This window comes from Carettochelys insculpta, chromosome 6, assembly GCF_033958435.1.
Source record: "Carettochelys insculpta isolate YL-2023 chromosome 6, ASM3395843v1, whole genome shotgun sequence".
NCBI classification, from domain to species: Eukaryota; Metazoa; Chordata; order Testudines; family Carettochelyidae; genus Carettochelys; species Carettochelys insculpta.
The window spans coordinates 121,036,640-121,061,594 of NC_134142.1; the positions used below are offsets into that span (position 1 = coordinate 121,036,640).

The window sequence follows — 24,955 nt, forward strand, 5'->3', positions numbered from 1 at the left end:
CACCCCCCATATTGCACTGTTGTCTCCCACTTCCCTGAGAGCCGCTCGCAGCAGGATCAGCACAGCCCTGGTGTTTCAAAGGGACTCCGTGGTCTGGCTTCCACCACTGCCAATGCCAGGCCTGTGGGTGTCACAACAATTCCTTTGTTCCTAGAAACATCTGGGATTGGAAGCGGAGTTGCATGGAGCAGCAACTAGGGCTGATTATGGAGAGATGCTGGACTCTTCCATAGCTCAACCTTCCTGTAATGGAGCCGTAGCTCACTCCAGGAGGGAGACGGTCATGAGGAAGCTTGTGCAAGCTTGACCAATCATGGTGAGGAGCACTCAGTGAATCAGGGCTAGGGACTGGGCCCTATACCAGGCCACAGAGCTGTGGGGTGATCACTCTTACCCCAAGCAGCAAGGGAGAAGGAGCTGGGTGCAAGCAGGGGAGGGAACCAGCAGCACCTTGGACAGAGCCGTGCTGGGAAGGCCCAGGACAGCATGAGGAAAGCTCTAGCCTGATATCGCCAAGGCTGTGGGCCTTGATAGAAGGTGGAAGAAGGTGCAAGATCCACCTCAAAGTGGCCCAGGGAACAATGAGAAGGAAGGGAAGAGAAGAGAGGCACAAGATGGCTGCCACCGGAGGCTAGCTGGATTGGGACCCAGAGTAGTGGGCAGGCCTGGAGCCTGCCACTTCTCCCCTGCACCCCACCTTGCCACACTGGAGTGAGGCCAATATGCACCATGGCGTCACCCTGAAGAGAGGGGCCAGACCTTGACTTTGGCTGGCCAGAGTCAGATGCCACGACTGAGGATTGTCGGTACCCCCAGAAAGTGGGAGGGAGGGTAAAAGAACAGTGGGGTAGAGACTGATACAGACATATTGCAGCTTATCTTGTGTTAATGTAATACATGTACTATAACACATTAATACAAGGTGAGATGGGAGACGCTGATACAGATACACTCCCACTCGGGGGCAGGGGTTCCTGTTTTTTGACAGTTCAAATATGAAAACCCTGCTAAGGAGGACACTGAGGTCCAGACAGTGCAATGGGTTCAGATCCAAATGGTGGTGACAGGAGAGCAGAGGAGCAGTCAATGGGAGAGGCGCTGACCAGAGTCCAAAACTTTTGTTTCTAGTTTTTGTCAGAACTTATTTATTTTTTGTTTGTCTTCAACAGATTTTGATAGAAAACGTTGGGTTTGTTTAAAAGAAATGGGGAAGAAATGTTTCTGAGTTTTTGTTTTTGGATCAAAAGTTGAAAAGGTCCGGCACAAAAAACAAAGAGAGAAACCCATCTTTTCCCTGCCAACCCTAGTGAACAGCGTTCCCTCCCCGAAATGTAGGCCCCTGTTACCTGTCAGACAGAGTTTGTATCAAATGGATTCTCAGTTGGATAACTTCTGGAGACATCTATCCATGTGACTGGCCACATCCTCCGCTGGTCTAAATTCATCTGGCTCCTTTGGTTTCAATGAAACTACCTGTGACCCGGGTAGAATCTGCATTTTCTTTCCATTACCTTTACTTGCTGTCCATCCACTGTTCAATAAAGAAGCAGTAGTTTTAACCCAAAACATATCTATGTGTTGTAAATTAAGCAGGGGGGTGATCTGATGTGGAACTGGCAAGCTGTGGTGTACGAGGTCTTTAAAAGAAGTGATACTTTGAATATGCTCAATCACCAGTGAAGCATGGGCTGGACTCCCCAGAGGACTTGGCCATTGGAGTGTGTCTGTTGTTAATCTGTGGAGTGATTATGTCTGTAGGCTTAAAGGGGAATATTTGAGCTGCCTGTGGCCAAAGGAGGTTAGTAATTAAGTCTTGATTAGCACACACAGACCTCACATAAAGTACAGCAGGAGGCAATGAGGTACACACAGGAAGAACCAAACCAGCTAGACATCTAGCTTTATGTCTTTACATGGTTTTGAACTTTTTTATTTTTGGTCAGACCAAGTGCCTTCATCCCTGACCAGAGCCTGTAATCGTTCTCATGAATCATATCATGGTCTGCAGAATGAACATGTCACACTGTCCACTCAGCCATGTCTGCAACACAGAGTTCTTCCAGAATAGCTTATTCTGGAGTTATTATTCCAAAACAAGCTTTTAGGGAATGACGCATAAACACTACAGGGCAACTCCATAATCAGACAAGCTTATTCCGAAATAGAGTGTCCACAAACATTAGAGCCTATTTTGGATTTGAGCCCCTGGAAGCACTCTGGGGCCGTGTCTACACAGTATAGTTGTTTCAGAATAAGGTATTCTAGAATTGCTTCTTTCAAAATGGCCCCTTTTCCCTTTCTAGAAAGCCCCTCTTCCAAAATTTTGAAAGAGGCGCTAGTCCCCATAGAAAGAGGTTTAAAGAATTCAGAATAAGCCTCCTGCTATTTTTAAATGACTTTGACAGAGCAGTTTTGCTGCGTACATGCTCATCAAGTTGTTTTGGAATCGCGGTATTTCCTGACACTGGACTCAAAAAACGTCAGAGCGATTATCAATCACAGCCCTCTTTCCATGTTTGCAGAAAGAAAAGTGGGGAGAAAAGAGGAGTTACCATTGAAAATCAGTTAATCAAAGGGAGAAATAAAGAAGAAGCCTTTCCTTTTGTTCTTCAGTCTCTGTTGGTTAATCACAACTAGTTGGTGAATTGCTTTCATTTAAAACTCCAATTCTTTTTAGACATGATGCTCTTCAGGGCGGCCTTCACTTCCTTGTTTCGCAGACTGTAGATCAGGGGGTTCAACAAAGGGATCACCACTGTGTAGAAGACGGAGGCCACTTTGTCTGTGTCCAGTGAGTGGTTGGTGCGGGGCTGTAAATACATAAACATCTGAGTCCCGTACAAGATGGTCACAGAAGTCACGTGGGAGGTGCAGGTGGAGAAAGCTTTGCGCTTGCCTTCCATGGAGCGGATCCTCAGGATGGTGATGAAAATAAAGAGGTAGGAGATCAGGATGATGAGGGAGGTTACAATCATTCCAAAGCCTCCAATGGCAAAGATCAATACCTGTTTGGTGTGGGTACTAGAGCAGGAGAGGGCCAGCAAGGGCATGTCATCGCAGTAGAAATGGTTGATCTTGTTGGAGGAACAGAAGGATAAACTAAAAGTAAGGATGGTGTGGAGCAGGGCACCGCAGACGCTGTACATGTAAGGAACAACTACCAGGTGCACACAGACCTTGTGGGACATGATGACATGGTAGAGCAGTGGGTTACAGATGGCCACGTAATGATCATAGGCCATCCCAGCCAGGAGGAAAGACTCCATGGCCATGAATGTTAGGAAACAGCACAACTGTGCAGAGCAGGCGTAATAAGAAATGGTTTTACTTTGATCTAAGAAGTTCACCAGCATTTGAGGGGTGATGGTTGAGGAATAAAAGAGATCCACAAAAGCCAAATGGCTGAGGAAAAAGTACATGGGAGTGTGAAGTCGACGGTCAACTCTGATTAACACGATCATCCCAAGATTGCCTACCAGAGTGATAGCATAGATCACTAGAAACAACAGGAAAAATGGGACTTGGAGCTCTGGACGATCTGTGATTCCCAGAAGAATGAACTCGGTCACCACGGTGAGATTTTTATGAGCCATTTATTGTCCCTTTTGAACCTTTTTGAGTTGGAAGGCTGAAAACTCTAATTAGACACAATATTACGGATCAAACACGCTATTCTCCCAAATTCACTATGAACAAGCAACACAACTTCATTGGTTTCATTGGTACAGTCATCAATTTCATACTACATAAGTGAATATTTAAGCCTTCAGAAGTCCATTTTGAGGTGCTGTGGGTTATGACATCTCCCAGAGATGGTCCAGATGGTGCTTGGTGCTGCTGTGAGGGCAAAGGACTGGAGTCAATGACCTCTCGAGCTGTCTTCCACTTCCAGTGTTCCATGATTCCGATATATTTGGAACTTCTCTCTGGGGCAAACACCGTGATGCTGCTTCATTACTTTTGACATCTGAAAGGTGAATGCAGAAATCTTACAGTCTTCCAAAATAGAGATAATGCTGTAAGTCAGTAACGGGTTCATTCACTTGTAGGTGGGACAGAGATGGCTCAGGGGCCAGGTCAGTCATTTCTGCATACCAGAATTATAAATACTATCTAAACTATTTGCCCTTTGTTCCTAGAAGTTTTCTGACTTCTGCAGCTGAAAAACAAGCAATAATACACTTCCTGAGATACTAGTCAATATTTGTGCACCTGGAATATTCAGCCAAAAACATGAATGTAACCTATGACTAGTCGAGATTCTCTCAGAAACCTGATGAAAGGAATTGGATTGTTCCCCCCTCCCTAGTTTTATATCGTCCCTCATAAAGGCATATTTAAGGATTGTACCTGGGATATATCTTTCATTTTTTCTTTTTTTTAATTATTATTCTGAAGCAGTGACTGTGATCCTTCATGGTCTCGTGTTTTGTCCTTTCCTTCTGTGATGGAGTGAGGGGTGTGAGGATTTTATTCGAAGGGTTAGGTTCCATGTGTTTCCTATTGTCCTGTAGCAACTCAAGGGAGTGCCCAGTTTCGCCAGGACCAGCATCAGTACATGGTGGTAATGGGAGTTTCGTTGTGTTGACTTATTCCCTGTAGATCGTGGGCCTCCTTTGCCATTTGTAACCTAGGCAACCAGGTGATTCAACCGGGGAGAAGAGGCCTGGCTGGTTTGACTTGAGACTAGGCTGTTGATTTGGGTACTGACTTGAGAAGGAGAAAGCGGAGCCAGGACCCCAGCTTGGGGAACCCCTGTGGTCAACCTCTCCCCAAAATGCATTGTACTGTCTGCTTCTGCTTTCTGTGCTGACAAGTCTGTTCTACACTGTGTCCCTGTCACCTAATAAAACTTCTGTTCCCCCTCTTCAATGGGACGCACATCTGAGTGCGGATGGGGGTGCAGGGCCTGGTGACCCCCACATTCCCTCGCTGCTTCCTTTTTCAGAAAACTATTAAATTCTCATCTTCTTCACTTTGGTTTGGGCTCTTGTGTCAAATCATGAACATGCCAACCTAGGCTAAGTGGAGATAAACAGTGACCGTTACTTACAATGGTGAGCATAATCACCTTGTTGTTTCCTTCTGTTCTTCCCATTTGTCCACCAGTTGTCTCTCATCTTATAGTTACACTACAAGATTTACCCAGCATTGACCAGGTCCTTAACTCAGTTCATTTTTTCTTATTTTGGAAAATAGCATGAAAATGTCCAGGCTTCATTTAAATCATTGCTTGGGGGTGGGGCTGGGGAGGAAGGGTTCAGTTTGCAGCTGCCCCAGGGAGAAAGGACTACCCCAGCCCTTTCATTCCACAGCAGCCTGTAGCCAGGTAAGAAGCACCTCTCCATGGCTGCTGCAGCTCTAGCAGGCACAGCCGAGGAAGGGCTGCATGTCTTCCAGCTGGAGATATCCCAGCTTCATCTGCCCCCTGCGTTCTCCAACCAGAGTGAGGAATGCAACACACTGTGCATTTCCCCTAATTCCCTGGCAAATGGGAAACAGCCAGAAACATCCCTGTATTAACTGGGGGGGGGCTCCCCCATCCTCCCTAAACGGCACATGACTGGTGGGAGTCTCAGATCTGTGGTTGTCCAAAAAAACAGCTGGGTGAACGTTCCACCAGCACGTTTCACCATCTGGTGATTCTGTCTCTTTTCTGCATGAGGTTAGGAAATGCAGTCCCATTACAGGCACATCCCATTTTCCTGGCACAATGAAGCCATTACTTGGTTTTAAGGTATGGTAACACCAAACTGTCTCCTGAATCTGGCGGTGCTAGCTCTAACCATTTAGGACGCGTTCTTAAGCAAGCAGATATACACACAGACAAACGCTCTCAAATATATCATAGATAATGGAATGGTTGGGTCGGAGATGATCTCTTTTTGTCTGCTTCTGCAATGGCTTCCACAATGGCACTGTGATCTGTGAAAGGGAATACTTATGCCAAAATATTCAGAAAGCGAATGAAGAGAGAGAAAAAGATGACTGTCTTTTGAGAGGCAAAGGCATTTGGAATAGTCTTTCTGACTGCAAGTTTTAATAAACTGGACAATTAGCTACTGTGAAACACAACTAATCCATTAAGCCTGTGTTCCACAAGTTAAATATAAACTTGAGTGCAAAGTATTATCATTATCGAAATGAAGTACAGGTTCAACCTCTCTCATCCAACACCCTTGCAACCTGACCAGTGCCGGATGAGATAATTTGATGTGCTACGGGAGGTCAATATTGTGTAACAGCATTACCAACACTTTCACTACTAACTGGGCTCTTAGAAGAAATTTAGGGGTAAATTACAATTAAATGACAACACAGAACAACAAGAGCCAGGAGTGGTGGCTTTAAACAAGCTTTATGGGACAATGAGAAACTTGGCCACACCCATGATAAGGAGGCATCTGGCTCTAATCATGAGCTATTACAGATGTTGCCGGAGGAGAGAGTTCTGGGTTAGAAAGATTGAATCTGTACGTCTAAAAAGAGTTGAAGGGAAATGGCAGTCTTTTAAAGAAGTCTTCGTGAAGGAACAGGAACAAACAATCCCACTGTGTAGTAAGAAATGCAAACATGGTTGGCAACCAGCTTGGCTTAAGAGGGAAATCCTTAGTCATCTTAACTTCAAAAAGGATGCATACAAGAAATGGAAACGTGGACTGTTGACTAAGGAGGAGTATAAACACACGGCTGGAGAATGCTGGGCAGTAATCAGGAAAGCGAAAGCACAATTGCAACTGCAGCAGGGAAGGAATGTGAAGAGTAACAAGAAGAGTTTCTACAGGCATGTGAACAATAAAGAGGTTATCAGAGAAGGTGTGGGGCCATTACCGAATGAGGGAGATAACCTTGTGACAGATGATGCAGGAAAAGCTGAAGTACTCAATGCTTGTTTTGCCACAGTCTTCACGGACAAAGTCAACTTCCCCATGAGGGTCCGAGACAATGCAGTATGGGATGGTGGAGGCAGCCATCTGTGGGGAAGGAACAAGTTCTGAGCTATCTAGAAAAACTAGATGTGCACAAGTCCATGGGTCTGCATTTAAAGGACCCGAGGGTACTGAAGAAATTGGCAGAGGTCATTGCTGAACCTTTGGCCGTTATCTTTGAAGACTCTTGGAGATCAGGGGAGATACTGGATGACTGAAAGAAGGCAAACGTAGTGCCCATCTTTAAAAAAGAAGAGGACAATCCAGAGAACTATTGACCCGTCAGCCTTACGTCAGTCCCTGGGAAAATAATGGTGGGAATCCTCAAGGAATCTGTTATGGAGCACTTGGAAGATGGGAAAGTGATCAAAAGTAGCCAACATGGATTCACCAGGGGCAAGTCCTGCCTGACTAATCTGATTAGCTTCTATGATGAGGTAACAAGCTCTGTGAACATGAGGAAGTAAGTGGATGTGATATACCTTGACTTCAGCAAGGCTTTTGATTCGGTCTCCCACAACATTCTTGTCCATAAGTTAAGGAAATATGGATTGGATCCGTGGACTATAAGATGCATAGAAAGCTGGCTTGATGGTCGGGCCCAACGGGTAGTGGTCAATGGCTCAGTATCTGGATGGCGGTCTGTTTCATGAAGAGTGCCGCAAGGCTCGGTTGTGGGGACTGTGTTATTCAACACCTTTATTAATGACCTGGATGAGGGACTGGATTGCACCCTCAGCAAGTCTGCAGACGACACAAAACTTGGGGGAGAGGTAGATTCGTTGGAGGGTAGAGAGAGAATCCAGAGGGACGTGGATAAATTGGAGGACTGGGTCAAAAGAAATCTGATGCGGTTCAATAAGGAGAAGTGTAGAGTCCTGCACCTGTGGTGCAAGAATCCCAAGAATTGTTACAGGCTGGGGACCAACTGGCTCAGCAGCAGGACAATGGAAAGGGACCTAGGGGTTATGGTGGATGAAAGGCTGGGTATGAGTAAACAGTGCGCCCTTGTACCCAAGAAGGCTAATGGCATACTAGGGTGCATTAGGAGGAGCATTTCCATCAGATCTAGAGAAGTAATTATTCCTCTTTATTCAGCACTGGTGAGGCCAAGTCTGGAATATTGTGTCCAGTTTTGGGCCCCCCCCCAGTATAAAAAGGATGTGGATTTGCTGGAACACGTTCAGCGAATGCAACAAAAATCATTAAGGGTCTGGAGCACAAGACCTATGAGGATAGGCTGAGGGATTTGGGCTTGTTTAGTTTCCAGAAGAGAAGACTTAGAGGTGATTTAATAGCAGCCTTAAACTTCCTGAAGGAGAGCTCTAAAAACGAGGATGAGAAAATGTTCTCAGAGGTGTCAGATGGCAGAACAAGGAGTAATGGTCTGAAGTTGAAGAGGAAGAGGCGTAGGTTAGATATGAGGAAAAACTACTTCACCAGGCGGGTGGTAAAGTATTGGAATGCGTTGCCTACAGAGGTGGTGGATTCTCCCTCCCTTGAGGTTTTTCAGTCCCGGCTGGACAATGTCCTGGCTGGCATGACTTAGTGGGGGTTGATTCTGCTTGAAGCAAGGGGCTGGACTAGATGACCTTCCAGACCTGGGATTCTGTGACTCTGTAAATATTAGAAAAGAAAATTTCCTTTGCCCAGGGCCTGCAGTTATAGCTCCCTTTATGTGTGGTTTACTTTAGACTTTTTACAGCAAACTGCGTTCATTTTTTAGTCGAATGGGAAGTCTCCAGAATTAATGCCTAGTCATTGCAGAAAGTGCTGATGGTATTAAAGAAGGGAACAAGGTTCTGTTTATATTCATGCTAAATCAATCTGCAAGCATAGGGCTGAGATGCCGAGAATGCTGGCTGCGGGGGTAGGTGGGATGTGAAATCCAAGACCAGACCATTTGCAGTAGTTACAAATGCCATCAGCAACACACGGAGGACTATAGAAGGAAGGTGAGCAGTGCCCATTGGTTTGTTAACTGCTACAGCAATGGAACTGGCTCTGAACAGAATCAAATGAGATCTAAATCATCAACCACTGGCCCCCATCCCTGCCATAGCTCATAATAAAAACAGAAGCAGGACAGGGTGGAATTGTGCATAGGTTGAGTTCAGGAGTCAGACTTGTGGCAGCTGGCCTTGTATTAGCTTCACCATCCCCCCACAGGAGACTAGCCATAGGTGTGGGAAACCCCAACCCCAATTTCTTCCACCTACCTGGGCAAATGAAGCCACTTCCCTCACTCTTGGCAAAGGACTGAAGCTTGGCTGGTGCTGGAGGGTTTATTTGGTGCCTTATCCCTTTGAGAACTTGTCCCTGAAGCATCTCACAGCTCAGCACCTGCCCTAGTCCCCAGAGGAGCCATTAACTCCCAGCTCCACAGGGGAACCAAGGAAGAAACTTCAATAATGTTTCAAGTGATTCAGTAGCATGGCCCCCAGTGAGTGAAAATACACAATTCTGTCCCTGAAATTGCAGGTAACAAAGATGCCTGAAATGTCTGAAGGATGAACACCAAAACATGGAGGACGAGTGCCTCCAAGTGTGATGCAAAATGACAATCGCTGATCTCTGCTGCCCAAACTTCCTATCTATGTCTCTGTCACACTTCACTTAATGAGTCACTTCCACCCTCCTGCTTGCTCACGTCTGCCTCTTTGGCCAACTTTAACGATCGATAGAACGTCCTTGGATTTTTGATACAAACAAGCATCAATTTCATGCTATGTGAATGGATGTTTTTCCCTATGGATGACCCTTTCTAGTTGCTATAGAGCAGTGTTCTCAAACTCTTTTTTATAAACTACCCTCAGACTTTGTTTGCAAACCCTCATTCTGCGTGTACCACCTATTCAGAAATATTATATTGACGTTTCAGCGTAAGGCTTATGAAGCAGTAGAAACAAGCCATTGTCTGAATGAACTTTTTGATTCTACTGACTTTGCTAGTGTTTTACATGTAGCTTGATATAAAACTGGAGAAATACCGAGATGAGTTCATGTACGCCCTTTAAAATCTCAGTGTACCCACAAGGGTACACTAACCCCTGGTTGAGAAACTCTGCTACAGATTATGAAACTGGGGACCAATCTCCTGGCCCCATTTAATGATGCTATTACTTTACTTCTGGCATCTGAAATGTGAGTGAAGCAGCATTATATCCTTGCAAATCATCGATCATTTTGCAAATATATAACAGGATATTTCACTTTTACGTCTTATAGAGATGGATAGGTGGTCACCCATTTATATTCCAGAATTATAACTACTATTTAAACCCTTGTCCTTTTAACCCTAGAAATTTCATCATCTCTGCAGCTTGAACAAGCAGTAATATCGTACTAGGATTCCTGCTTTATATTGAAATTGCTGGAATAGGAACGGAAAAATATTGCCATAATGTACAACTGATGGAAGACATTAGATTCCACCCGTCTATCTGGTATTACAATCTCATCCCTTGCACACATATCTTTATGGATTGTTACCCAGTTATGAAGTATTTGCTGCACATCTTCAGATTCCATTTTTGTGTTCTGCTTCCTTCTTCAGAAGGAATTCAGTATTCTCCTCTTCACTGTATTTGTGAACGTCTTATTATTTCCTAGATTTCTCCACGTTTCTCTGTCTGTACCCACCGGTTGTGGTTCATCTTGAAGTTAGTTTACAAAATCTTTGGGTCTGAAAGGAGCTTTCTTTTGTCTGTTTGGATAATGGCTTGTACAATGGCACCGTCATCAGGAACTGGACATACTTATGAAGTAAGCATGGCATTCCAGGTGTATTTAAAGATTTGACATAATTCTGGGTCTCATGAAAAGGAAGCAGAGACATGACGTAGTTCAGGGTAGAGGCTAACCTCTAACTAATGGGATTTTGGAAGAATCTTCCCCTGTGGGTCGGATAATAACATTGAGGCCTATTTCAGGCAAGGAGCCCCAGGGCACAGTGGAGGGTGGCTCCACACCCAGAAGGGGTGGGGCCAAGACAGGAAGGGATGGAGCCAAGGGCAGTGAACCCTCAGCACCCCCCATATTGCAGTGTCGTCTCCCACTTCCCTGAGAGCCGCGGGCAGCCGGATCAGCACAGCTCTGGTGTTTCAAAGGGGCTCGGCGCTCTGGCTGCCACCACTCCCAATGCCAGGCCTGTGGGTGTCACGACAATTCCTTTGTTCCTAGAAACATCTGGGATTGGAAGCGGAGTTGCATGGAGCAGCAACTAGAGCTGATTATGGAGAGATGCTGGACGCTTCCATAGCTCAACCTTCCTGTAACGGAGCCATAGCTCACTCCAGGAGGGAGACGGTCACGAGGAAGCTTGTGCAAGCTTGACCAATCATGGTGAGGAGCACTCAGTGAATCAGGGCCAGGGGCTGGGCCCTATACCAGGCCACAGGGCTGTCGGGTGATCACTCTTACCCCAAGCAGCAAGGGAGAAGGAGCTGGGTCCAAGCAGGGGAGGGAACCAGCAGCACCTTGGACAGAGCCGTGCTGGGAAGGCTCAGGCAGCCTGAGGAAAACTCCAGCCTGATACCACCAAGGCTGTGGGCCTTGATAGAAGGGCGAAGAAGGTGCAAGATCCACCACAAAGTGGACCAGGGAACAGTGAGAAGGAAGGGAAGAGAAGAGAGGCACAAGATGGCTGCCACCGGAGGCTAGCTGGATTGGGACCCAGAGTAGTGGGCAGGCCTGGAGCCTGCCACTTCTCCCCTGCACCCCACCTTGCCACACTGGAGTGAAGCCAAGATAGACCATGGTTTCACCCTGAGGAGAGGGGCCAGACGTTGACTGTGTCTGGCCAGAGTCAGATGCCAGGACTGAGGATTGTTGGTACCCCCAGAAAGTGGGAGGTGTGGGTAAAAGAACAGTGGGGTAGAGACTGATACAGACACATTACAGCTTATCTTATATTAATGTAGTATATATACTATAACACATTAATACAAGGTGAGATGGGAGATGCTGATACAGAGACACTCCCACTTGGGGGTGGGGGTTCCTGTTTTTTGAAAGTTCAAATATGAAAACTCTGCTAAGGAGGACACTGAGGTCCAGACAGTGCAATGGGTTCAGATCCAAATGGTGGTGACAGGAGAGCGGAGGAGCAGTCAACGGGTGAGGCGCTGACCAGAGTCCAAAATATTTGTTTCTAGTTTTTGTCAGAACTTATTTATTTTTTGTTTGTCTTCAACAGATTTTGACAGAAAATGTTGGGTTTGTTTAAAAAAATGGGAAAGAAATGTTTCTGAGTTTTTGTTTTTGGATAAAAAGTTGAAAAGGTCCGGCACAAAAAAGAAAAATAATAACCCCTCTTGTCCCTGCCAACCCTAGTGAGCAGCGTTCCCTCCCGGAAAAGTAGATCCCTGTTACCTGTCAGACAGAGTTTGTATCAAATGGATTCTCAGTTGGATAACTTCTGGAGACATCTATCCATGTGACTGGCCACATCCTCCGCTGGTCTAAATTGACCTGGCTCCTTTGGTTTCAATGAAACTACCTGTGACCCGGGTAGAATCTGCATTTTCTTTCCATTACCTTTACTTGCTGTCCATCCACTGTTCAATAAAGAGGCAGTGGTTTTAACCCAAAACATATCTAAGTGTTGTAAATTAAGCAGGGGGGGTGATCTGATGTGGAGCTGGCAAGCTGTGGTGTACGAGGTCTTTAAAAGAAGAGATACTTTGAATCCGCTCAATCACCAGTGAAGGAGGGGCTGAACACACTGGACAACTTGGCCATTGGAGTGTGTCTGTTGTTCATCTGTAGAGGGATTATGTATGTAGTCTTAGAGGGGAATATTTGAGTTGCCTGTGGCCAAAGGAGGTTAGTAATTAAGTCTTGATTAGCACACACAGACCTCACATAAAGTACAGCAGGAGACAATGATGTACACTCAGGAAGAACCAAACCAGCTAGACATCTAGCTTTATGTCTTTACATGGTTCTGAACTCTTTTATTTTTGGTCAGACCAAGTGCCTTCATCCCTGACCCAAGCCTGTAATCGTTCTCGTGAATCATATCACGGAATGCAGAATGAACATGTCACACTGTCCACTCAGCCATGTCTGCAACACAGAGTGCTTCCAGAATAGCTTATTCTGGAGTTATTATTCCAAAACGAGCTTTTTGGGAACGACGCATAAACACTACAGGGCAACTCCATAATCAGACAAGCTTATTCCGAAATAGAGTGTCCACAAACATTAGAACCTATTTTGGATTAGAGCCCCTAGAACCACTCTGGGGCCGTATCTACACAGTAAAGTTTATTCAAAATAAGCTATTCCAGAATAGCTTATTCCAAAATGGCCCCTATTCCCTTTCTGGAAAGCCCCTCTTCCAAAATTTTGAAATAGGAGCTATTCCTCATAGAAAGAGGTTTACAGAATTCAGAATAAGCCTCCTGCTATTTTTAAATGATTTTGAAACAGCAGTTTTGCTGTGTAGATGCTCACCAAGTTATTCTGGAATAGCGGTGTTTCCTGACACTGGAATCAAAGAATGTCAGCGCTGTCAGCAATCACAGCCCTCATTCCAAGATTACAGAAAGACAAGTGGTGAGAAAAGAGGAGTTACCATTGAAAATCAGTTAATCAAAGGGTGAAAATAAAGAGGAAGCCTTTCTTTTTGTCCATCAGTCTCTGTTGTTTAATGACAATTAGTTGGTGAATTGTTTTCATTTAAAACTCCAACTCTTTTTAGATATGACGTTCTTCAGGGCGTCCTTCACCTCCTTGTTCCGCAGGCTGTATATCAGGGGGTTCAACATGGGGATCACCACCGTGTAGAAGATGGAAGCCACTTTGTCTGTGTCCAGTGAGTGGTTGGTGCTGGGTTGTAAATACATAAAGATCTGAGTCCCATAGAAGATGGTGACAGAAGTCAGGTGGGAGCTGCAGGTGGAGAAAGCTTTGCGCTTGCCTTCTTTGGAGCGGATCCTCAGGATGGTGGTGAAGATAAAGAGGTAGGAGATCAGGACGATGAGGGAGGTTGTAATCGTGCCAAAGCCAGCAAAGGTGAAGATCAATACCTGTTTGATGTGGGTACTAGAGCAGGAGAGGGCCAGCAAGGGCATGTCATCGCAGTAGAAATGGTTGATCTTGTTGGAGGAACAGAAGGATAATTGAAAAGTAAGGATGGTTTGGAGCAGGGCAATGCAGAAGCTGTATATGTGAGGAACAATTACCAGGTGCACACAGACCTTGTGGGACATGATGACATGGTAGAGCAGTGGGTTACAGATGGCCACGTAACGATCATAGGCCATCCCAGCCAGAAGGAAACACTCCATGGCCATGAACGTTAGGAAACAGCCCAGCTGTGCAGCACAGGCATAATAAGAAATGGTTTTACTCTGATCTAAGAAGTTCACCAGCATTTGAGGGGTGATGGTTGAGGAATAACAGAGATCCACAAAAGCCAAATGGCTGAGGAAAAAGTACATGGGAGTGCGAAGGCGACGGTCAACTCTGATTAACACGATCATCCCAAGATTGCCTACGAGGGTGATAGCATAGATCACTAGGAACAACAGGAAAAATGGGACTTGGAGCTCTGGACAATCTGTGATTCCCCAAATAATGAACTCAGTCACTACAGTGAGATTTTCATTCGCCATTTAAAGCTTTTTGGGGTTACAAGGCTAAAAACTCTAATTGGAGACAAGATTATGAATCAAAAAGGCTTTTCTCCCAACTTCACTGTAAAGAATCAATAGAATACCATTGGTTTCATTGGTACAATTATCAATTTCATACTACATAACTGGTTAATTAACCCTTCAGAAGGCCATTTTGAGGTGCTGCGGGTTATGACATCTATCAGGGATGGTGTAGATGGTGCTTGGTCCTACTGGTAGGGCAAAGGACTGGAGTCAATGACCTCTTGAGCTCTCTTCCATTTCTATTGTTCTATGATTCTATTATATTTGGAATTTCTCTCTGGGGCAAACACCGTGATGCTGCTTCATTGCTTTTGACATCTGAAATGTGAATACAGAAATCTTACAGCCTTGCAAAATAGAGATAATTTTACAAGTCACTAACAGGTTCCTTCACTTTTACATGGGACAGAGATGGCTTAGTGGTCAGATCAGTCATTTATGTATACTAGAATTATAAATACTATCTAAACTATACGCCCTTTGGTCCTAGAAATTTTCCTGGCACAGCCAAACGGTTATTTGGTTTTAAGGTGTGGTCAGACCAAGCTGTATCCTGAATCTGGTGGTGCTAGCTCTTACCATTTAGGAGCAGTTCTTAAGCAAAATAGACATATTGTATACACAGACTGTCGCTCTCAAATATATAGTGGATTAAGAAATCATTGGGTCCAAGATGATCTTTTTATGTCTGCTTCTACAATGACTTGCACAATGGCACTGTGATCCATGAAAAGGAATATTTATGCAAAAAATACTGAGAGAGGGAATGAAGAAAGAGAAAAGGATGACAGTCTTTTCAGAGGCAAAGGTGTTTGGATTAGTCTTTGTAACTGCAATTTCTAATAAACGCGACAATTATCTACTGTGAAACACAACCAGTCTATTAAGCCTGTGTTCCACAACTTAGATATAAATTTGAGTACAAAGTATTATCATTATCTAAATGAGGTACAGGTTGAACCTCTCTCGTCCAACACCCTTGCAACCTGACCAGTGCCAGAAGAGATAAGTTGCTGGACCACAGGAGGTCAGTATTGTCTCAAAGCACTACCAACATTTTCACAGATAACTGGCCTCCTTGGAGACATTTGGGGTAAATTACAATTAAATAACAGCACAGAACAATGAGAGCCAGGCCTGGTGGTGGAAACAAACTTTATGGGACCATAAGAAACTTGGCCACAACCATGATAAGGGGATATGTGGCTGAAATCATGCTGGACTGTGGATGAACTGAAGACAGCCATCGACAGCATTGCAGCAGGAAAGGCCGCTGGTCAGGATGGTATACCACCAGAGGTAATCAAGTGTGCCGCGGACACACTCCTGGAACCCCTGCATGAGCTGCTGTGCCTGTGCTGGAAAGAGGGTGAGGTTCCACAGGATATGCGCGACGCTAACATTGTAACGTTGTATAAGAACAAAGGAGACAGAAGCGACTGCAACAACTACTGTGGAATCTCCCTCCTAAGCGTCACTGGTAAACTGTTCGCTCGCGTCATCCTTGGCAGACTCCAGAAGATTGCTGAGAGGGTGTACCCCGAATCGCAGTGCGGATTCCGTGCAGAGAGGTCTACCGTTGACATGGTCTTCTCTCTAAGGCAGCTGCAGGAGAAGTGTAGGGAGCAGAGAAAGCCACTCTACATAGCCTTGATCGACCTGACCAAGGCTTTTGACTTGGTCAGCAGGGATGGTCTGTTCAAACTGCTCCACAAGATAGGCTGTCCTCCACGGTTACTCAAGATGATCCAGTCGTTCCACGAAAACATGAGAGGAACCATCCAATATGACGGCGCATTATCGGATGCTTTCAGAATCAGGAGCGGCGTCAAACAAGGATGCGTGCTTGCTCCGACATTGTTCGGGATCTTCTTCGCACTCCTCCTGAAGCACGCCTTTGGATCTTCAACAGAGGGCATCTTCCTGCACACAAGATCTGATGGGAAACTGTTTAACCTTGCAAGGCTGAGAGCTAAGACTAAGGTGCGAGAAGTCCTCATCAGAGACATGCTGTTCGCAGACGATGCTGCTGTAGTGTGTGGAAGTATAACATTGTATAAGTATAACGTTGTATAAGGGGACATGCTGGATACATTGTATATGAGAGGGCATGCCAAAACATGTTACAAAGTATCTGAGGGAGCACACGTAGGGACAGTTAGCTTTTGAATGGAGAAGCAATTAAGATGGAGCCAGCACGTCTAAGAAGCAGGCATCAGAATGGAAGATGTGAAGGGCAATTAGTTAAGTTAACTGGAAGCTGTTAAAGGAGATTGTTAAGGGTGGCAGGTAATTGAAGATACGTGACTGGTCTCAGGGATCTCGAAGGGTGGTGACTAAAATCTTTTTCTTCTTTTGTCTGTAACTTGTTCTCCAAAAAACTGTATAAATTAAGAGACACAAGCCCCACTCGGGGGGCTCACTTCTAAATGTATTAGCAGAGCGGCTTTGCTAATAAAACAGAGTGGTCTGATAAATTGTGAGTCTGAGTCAAACTTTGACAAGTGTCTCACACAGAAGACCAGCTTCAAAAACTGCTGGATCGGTTCTCCAAAGCGTGCAAGGACTTTGGGCTTACCATCAGCCTAAAGAAGACAAATGTACTTGGTCAAGATGTTGCTGAATCCCCATCAATCAGCATTGACAACTATACGTTAGATGTCATCCACGAGTCCGTTTACCTCGGGTCCACCATCACTGACACCCTGTCCTTGGAGACTGAGCTAAATAGGAGGATCGGAAAAGCGGCCACAACTCTGTCCAGACTCAGCAAGAGAGTGTGGAATAACAACAAGCTGTATACACACACCAAAATGCAAGTCTACAGAGCCTGCATCCTCAGCACCTTCCTTTATGGCAGCGAGACTTGGACCCTGTATGCCCACCAGGAAAAGAGGCTGAACGTCTTCCACTTGCGCTGCCTCAGGCGCATCCTTGGAATATCATGGAAGGACAGAGTGACCAACACCGCCATCCTCGAGCAAGCTGGAATCCCAACCATGCACACCCTCCTCAGGCAGCGTCGGCTCCACTGGCTTGGCCACGTCCACAGGATGAACGATGGAAGGATTCCAAAAGACATCATGTATGGTGAGCTAGCCTCTGGCAAAAGACCTCCCGGACGCCCCCAGTTGCGTTACAAAGATGTCTGCAAGAGAGACCTCAGAGAGGTAGACATCGAGCTGGACAATTGGGAAGAACTAGCAGACGACCGCGGCAGATGGAGGCAGGGGTTACACAAGGGCCTTCAGAAGGGCGAGTTGAAGATCAGACAGCTAGCAGAGGAGAAGCGAGCGCACAGAAAGCACAATAAGGACTTGCCAGATACCCACTACATCTGCAAGAGATGCAGCAAGGACTGTGGGTCTTTATAGTCACAATAGACGCTGTAAATGAAGTCTTAAATTGAAACTTTAAAGGGCGCGATCCATAGTCTGTGCAGACTGAAGGATGCCTACTACTACAGATGTTGCTGCAGAAGACAGTTCTTGGTGAGAAGAGCAAATTTCCTTTGCCCAGAGCCTGTAGTTATAATTATCTTTAGGTCTGGTTTATTTTAGACTTTTTACATTAAACAGTGTTCATTTTTAGTGGGATGGGAAGTCTCCAGAATCAATCCCTAGTCATTGCAGCAAGTGCTCCTGGTATTAAAGAAAGGAACAAGGCTCTCCATGTATTAGTGCTATATCAATCTGCCAGCTGAGTTGCAGAGAATGCTGGCCAGGCAAATGTGAAATCCAAGACCAGACAGTTTGCAGTTGTTACAAATGACATTAGCAATTGAAGAAAGGTGAGCAGTGCCCATTGGTTTGTTTACTGCTAAGGCAAGAGAACTGGCTCTGAACAGAATTAGAGGAGATCTAAAACATCAACCACTGGCCCCCAACCCTGCCACAGATCATATTAAGACCAGATGCAAGACAGGATAGAATTGTAAATACGTCAAGTTCAGGAACCTCTGATGGTTGCTGTAGGCACAGCCCCAGGGCAGATTTGTGGCAGCTGGCTGTGTATTAACTTCACCATCCCCCCATAGGAGAGTTGTCATAGGAGTGGAAAACCCAAACCCTCATTGAAAATTCTTCCACCTACCTGTGCAAATGAAGCCACTTCCCTCTCTCATGGAGAAGGACTGAAGCTTGGCTGGTGCCAGAGGGTTTATTCGGTGCCTTATCCCTTTGAGAACTCGTCCCTGAAGCATCTCACAACTCAGCACCTGCCCTAGTCCCCAGGCGGGCTATTAACTACCAGCTCCATGAGGGAACCAAGGAAAAAACTTTAATAGCATTTCAAATAATTAAGTTGCAGGACCCGCAGTGAGTGAAAATACACAATTCTGCCCATGAAATTGCAGGCAATCAAGATGTTTGTAATGTCTAAAGGTTGAACACCAAAACATGGAAGACGATTGCCTGTAAGAGCTATGGAAAATGACAAACACTGATCTTTGCTGTCCAAACTTCTTACCTATGCCCTCTGTGACACTTGCCTTGATGAGTCTGTTCCAGCCTCCTGCTTGCTCACCTCTGTCTCTTTGCCCAGCTTTAAAAATCGATAGAACGTCCTTGGATTTTTCATACAAACAAGCATCAATTTCATGCTACGTGAATGGATGTTTGACCCTATAGATAGCCCTTTCTAGGTGCTATAGAGCAGTGTTTCTCAGCCTTTTTTTATAAAGTACCCCTTTTTCGAAAAAAATTATGAATACCCCCAGACTTCTCTTGCAAACCCTCATTCTGTGTGTACCACCAGTTGAGAAATATGGTCCTAAGGTAATCTGAGGTCTTGAAACAGGTGCCATTCAACCTGTCCAGGTTACTGTACCCTTTTCAGGAGTCAGATTTTTTTGCATACCAACCAGTTACGCCTCATTTAAAAACTGTTTACAAAAACATGCAAAAATAGCATAGAAGACTACAACTGAAAACTTGCTGACCTTCTACCATCTTATTAGCAAATACATGAATCAGAATAGAAATATTGTCCTGACATTTCAGGGTAAGGCTTATGAAGCAGTAGAAACAAGACATTGTCAGAATGAACTTTTAGATTCTACTCACTTTGCTAGTGTTTTCCATGTAGCTTGTTTTAAAACTAGGCAAATACCTAGATGAGTAGCTGTACCTCCTGGAAGACCTCGGTGTACTCCAAAAGGTACACGTACTCCTGGAAGAGAAACACTCCTATAGATTATGAGACTGGGGACCAATCTCCTGACCACACACCATGATGCTGCTGCATTACTTTTGGCATCTGCAATGTGAATAAAGCAGCATTGTGGCCTTGTAAATCATAGATAATTTTACAAACAGATGACAAGTTCTTTCACTTTTACATGTAACATAGATGGCTTAGTGGTCACTCATTTATACTCCAGAATTATAAGTACTATTTAAACCCTTGTCCTTTCCTCCCTAGAAAGTTTCTTACCTCTGCAGCTGCAAAACAAGCTGCAATATAGGGCTACTGGTCTATGCGTGATTTCAAATTGTGCTTCACTCTCATTAATGTGAGTTAAGTGCAACTCAAAATCCCCCTCCCCAGTTCTGGGCAGCCCCAGTTCAACCCCCACCTACAGCCTGGGTCAACACCCCGGCACATGGTTTGGCTCAACACCCGTCCCCCGCCCTAGTTCAATCACCTGCATGTGGCTCCAGCTCAACCCCACCCCCACCCTGTGCTCAGCTCCAGCTCAGCTCCCCCACCCTGGTTCAACCCCCTGTGGCCTGGCTTATCACCCAAGCATGGCTCCGGCTGACCACCGCCACGCATGAAATTAATGGGTAGCAGGTTCAAAACTAATAAAAGAAAGTTTTTCTTCACACAGCGCACAGTCAACCTGTGGAACTCCTTGCCAGAGGACACTGTGAAGGCCAGGACTCTAACAGAGTTTAAAAAAGAGCTCAATAAATATTTGGAGGTTAGGTCCATAGATGGCTATTAGCAAGGGGTAAGGTATGCTGCCTAGCCTTTTGTCAAAAGGGGGAGATGGGTGGCAGGAGACAAATCACTTGACCATTGTTTTCGGTTCACCTCCTCTGGGGCACCTGGCACTGGCTACTGTCGGCGGACAGGATACTGGGCTAGATGGACCTTTGGTCTGACCCAGTATGGCCGTTCTTATGTTCTTATGTTCTTATGATTCTGGCTTAACCCCCGGCCCAGTTCAAACCCCCCTCGCATGGCTCCAGATCATCCCCTCCTGCATGTGGCTTCAGGTCATCTCCACTCCCCTCCCCACCCCCACGGAGCCCTAACCCACCCCAGGCTTAACTCCTCTGCCTCCCACCCCTGGCCCCAACCTACTGCCAGGCTTAACCCTTCCCAGCTTCCCTCCCTACCACCCCTGGACTTACCTTTCAAAAGGAGCTCCAGGTGCTCCTGCTGCTTTCCCAGCTGCAGAACATGTGTTCCGCCAGGGAAAAAAGCCTCCCCCCGCAACTTACATGAAATTCGAGTTATGCCAGGGTGTGTGGGAACGCAACCCTCACATAACTCGAGGGACGAGTGTATTTAAATAGCTGGAATATGAACAAAAACATGTTGCCATAATGTACAATTCCTCACAATTCTAAGAAATACTGAAAGGGAGAACAGCAAAATAGAGACAATGGATTTTAGGAAAGCGAATTTTGGCAAACTCAGAGAGCTGGTGGGAAGGTCCCATGGGAAACAAGATTAAGAATAAGAACAACTGAAGAGAGCTGGCAGTTTTGCAAAGAGACTTTATTAAGGTCCCAAAAGCAAGCAATGCTGCTGCACAGGAAAGATATAAAGTTTGGTAAAAGACCACCTGGGCTTATCCAGGAGATCTTGCATGATCTCAAAATCAAAAAGGTGTCATATAAAAAGTGGAAATTAGGAGAAATCACAAAAGAAGTACATAAGCAAATAATACACATATGCGGGGCAAGGTTAGAAAGGCCAAGGCACAGAACGAGCTCCAACTAGCCAGAGACATAAAGGGTAACAAGAAGTCATTCTATAAATGTATTAGAAGCAAGAGGAAGACCTAGGACAGGGTAGGCGCACTACTCAGTGAGGCGGGAGAAACAATGTCGGGAAACTTGGAAATGACAGAGGTGCTTAATGACTTCTTTGTTTTGGTCTTCACCAGGAAGGCTTATGCAGAAATGCCTAACATAATGCATGCTAGTGGGAAGGGGTGTAGGTTTAGAGGATAAAATACACAAAGAACAAGTTAAAAATTGCTTAGAAAAATTAGATGTCTTCAAGTTGCCAGGGCCTGATGAAATGCATCCTAGAATACTTAAGGAGCTGATAGAGGAAGTTTCTGCGCCTTTAGCTATCATCTTTGAAAAGTTCTGGAAGCTGGGAGAGATTCTAGAAGACTGGAAAAGGGCAAATATGGTGCCTGTCTATAAAAAGGAAATAAAAGAACAACCCTGGAAACTACAGACCAGTCATTTTAACTTCTGTACCAGGAAATATAATGGAGCAAACAAGTAAGGAATTCATCAGGAAGAAAATAAGGTGATAGGTGACAGCCAGCATGGATTTGTAAAGAACAAATCATGCCAGACCAATCTCATACCTTTTTTTGACAGGATAACAAGTCTTGTGGATAATGGAGAAGCAGCTGATGTGGTTTACCTAGACTTTAGTGAGGCATTTGACATGGTCTCACATGATCTTCTTATCAATAAACTAAGCAAATACAACTTAGATGGGGCCACTATAAGGTGAGTGCATAACTGGCTGAATAACCATTTTCAGAGAGTAGTTATTAATGGTTTACAGTCACGCTGGAAGGGCGTAACAAATGAGGTTCGGCATGGTCTGTTTTGGGACTCGTTCTATTCAATATCTTCACCAATGATTTAGATATTGCCATACAGAGTAAGTTTATTAAGTTTGCAGATGATACCAAGCTGGGAGGAGTTGTAATTGCTTTGAAGGATAGGCTCATAATTCAAAATGATCTGGACAAACTGGAGAAATGGTCTGAGATAAATAGGATGAAGTTTAATAAGGACAAATGCAAAGTGCTCCACTTAGGAAGACGTAAACTCCTTCATACATATAAAATGGGGAAGCAACAGTCTAGGAAGGAGTACTGCGGAAAGGGATTTAGGGGTCATAGTGGACCACAAGCTAAATATAAGTCAATAGTGTGATGCTGTTGCAAAAAAAAGCGAACATGATTCTGGGATGCATGAACAGGAGTGTTGCGAGCAAGACACAAAAAGTCATTCTTCCGCTCTGCTCAGCACACATTAGGCCTCAGTTGGAGTATCGTGTCCAGTTCTGGGCACCACATTTCAAGAAAGATGTGGAGAAATTGGAGGAGGTCCAGAGACGAGCAGCAAGAGTGATTAAAGGTCTAGAGAACACGAGCTATGAGGGAAGACTGAAAGAACTGGGCTTGTTTCGTTTAGAAAAGAGAAGACGGAGAGGGGACATTATAGCGGTTTTCAAGTACTTCAAAGAGGGTTACAAGGAGGAGGGAGAAAAATTGTTCTCCTTGGCCTCTGAGAATAAGGACAAGGAGCAAAAAGCTTAAACTGCAGCAAGAGAGGTTTAGATTAGACATTAGGAAAAAATTCCTGTCAGGGTGGTTAAAGATCGGAATAAGTTACCTAGGAAGGTTGTGGAATCTCCATTGCTGGAGATATTTAACAGCAGGTTAGATAGACACCTGTCGAGGATGATTTAGATGATGTTTGGTCCTGCCAGAAGGGCAGGAGACTGGGCTTGATGACCTCTTGAGGTCCCTTCCAGTTCCAGTGTTCTATGATTCTATAAGACTGGCTTCATGAAAGGCATTTGATTGCATCCGTCTGTCTAGTTTTGCTATCTCATCCCTTACAAAGGCATCTTTATGACGTGTCACTGGGCTATGAAGTATGCACCATACCTCTTCATATTCCTTTTTAGGCTTCTGCTTCCTTCTTCAGAAGGAATTCAGTATTCTCATTTTCACTGTTTTTGTGAACGTCTTATTGTTTCCTTGTGTTCTCCACATTTATGTGTCTGCACCCCCTGATGGTGGCTCATCTTATAATTACAACATGAGCTGGGAGAGACTGATACAGATACACTCCCTCTCAGGGGAGTCCTCTCTTTTGAAAGTTCAAATGTGGTAACCCTGCAACTTATATATATATATATATATGTATATATATAAAGTTTTGACATAATTCTGGGTCTCATGAAAACGAAGCAGAGATATGACACAAGTCAGGGCATAAACCAACCTCTCAATAATGTTTTTTGGAAGAAACATCCCCTGTGAGTAGGCTTATGTCACTGATATCTACATCAGGCAGTGAGCCCCAGGGCAAGGTGCAGGGTGACTCCACACCCAGCAGGAGTGGGGCCAAGACAGGAGGAGGCGGGGACAAGGGCAATCAACCCTCAGCTCCACTCACATTGCAGTGTTGTCTCATACTTCCCTGAGAGCCACGGACAGCCGGATCAGCACAGCCCTGGTGTTTCAAAGGGGCTCGGCGCTCTGGCTGCCACCACTGCCAGTGCCAGGCCCGTGGGTGTCACAACAATTCCTTTGTTCCTAGAAACATCTGGGAGTGGAATTGGAGTTGCATGGAGCAGCAACTAGAGCTGATTATGGAGAGATGCTGGACTCTTCCATAGTTAAACCTTCCTGTAATGCTGGTGTAGCTCACTCCAGGAGGGAGGCGGTCATGAGGAAGCTTGTGCAAGCTTGGCCAATCAGGGCAAGAAGCACTCAGCCAATCAGGGCCAGGGGCTGGGCCCTATAAAAGGCTGCAGAGCTGTGGGGTGATCGCTGTTGCCCCATGTAGCAAGGGAGAAGGAGCTGGGTCCAAGTAGGGGAGGGAACCAGCAGCATCTTGGACAAAGCCATGCTGGGCAGGCTCAGGGGATCCTGAGGGAAGTTCCAGCCTGATACCACCCAGGCTGTGGGCCTTGATACAAGGTACAAGAGCCACTAAGAAGTGGCCCAGGGAACTATGAGAGATGAGGGAAGAGCAGAAGGGCAAGAAATGGCTGCCACCAGAGGTTCCCTGGACTAGGACCCAGAGTAGCAGTCAGGCCTGCACCCCGCCCATTCCCTTGTACCACACCTTGCCATATTGGAGTGAGGCCAATATAGACCATGGCTTGCCTCTAAGGTGAAGGGCTATACCTTGGGTGCAGTTGGTCACAGAGTCAGGTGCCAGGACTGAGGATTGTTGTTACCCCCAGAAAGTAGGGGGGGTGAAAGAACAGTGGGGTAGATACAGATACATTGCGACTTACCTTGTATTAATGTGCTATAGAGACTACAACACAATACAACGTGAGTTGGTAGATACTGCTGCAGACACACTCCCTCTCAGGGATGTCCTCTTTTTTTGAAAGTTCAAATATGGT

General features: G+C 45.4%; 4 protein-coding genes across 4 annotated transcripts in view; 1 reads left to right on the plus strand and 3 right to left on the minus strand.

Moving 5' to 3' along the window:
• Positions 1-24,955, plus strand: part of LOC142015166 (olfactory receptor 5G9-like) — a 138,085-nt gene that overhangs the window by 107,018 nt on the left and 6,112 nt on the right. The gene's annotated exons all lie outside the window — the stretch shown is intronic.
• On the minus strand, positions 2,652-3,593 carry LOC142014522 (olfactory receptor 8U3-like). Its single transcript, XM_074997187.1, has one exon. It carries the CDS (start codon positions 3,591-3,593, stop codon positions 2,652-2,654), a length of 942 nt encoding a protein of 313 aa, XP_074853288.1.
• The window catches only part of LPXN (leupaxin), a 156,341-nt gene continuing 135,324 nt past the window's right edge, over positions 3,939-24,955 (minus strand). The window contains exon 11 of the transcript XR_012646067.1: positions 3,939-3,967. The gene's annotated coding sequence lies outside the window, so the exon portion shown is untranslated. The remainder of the gene's footprint in view (positions 3,968-24,955) is intronic.
• On the minus strand, positions 13,610-14,551 carry LOC142014524 (olfactory receptor 8U3-like). Its single transcript, XM_074997190.1, has one exon. The coding sequence runs from the start codon at positions 14,549-14,551 to the stop codon at positions 13,610-13,612; it is 942 nt and encodes a 313-aa protein (XP_074853291.1).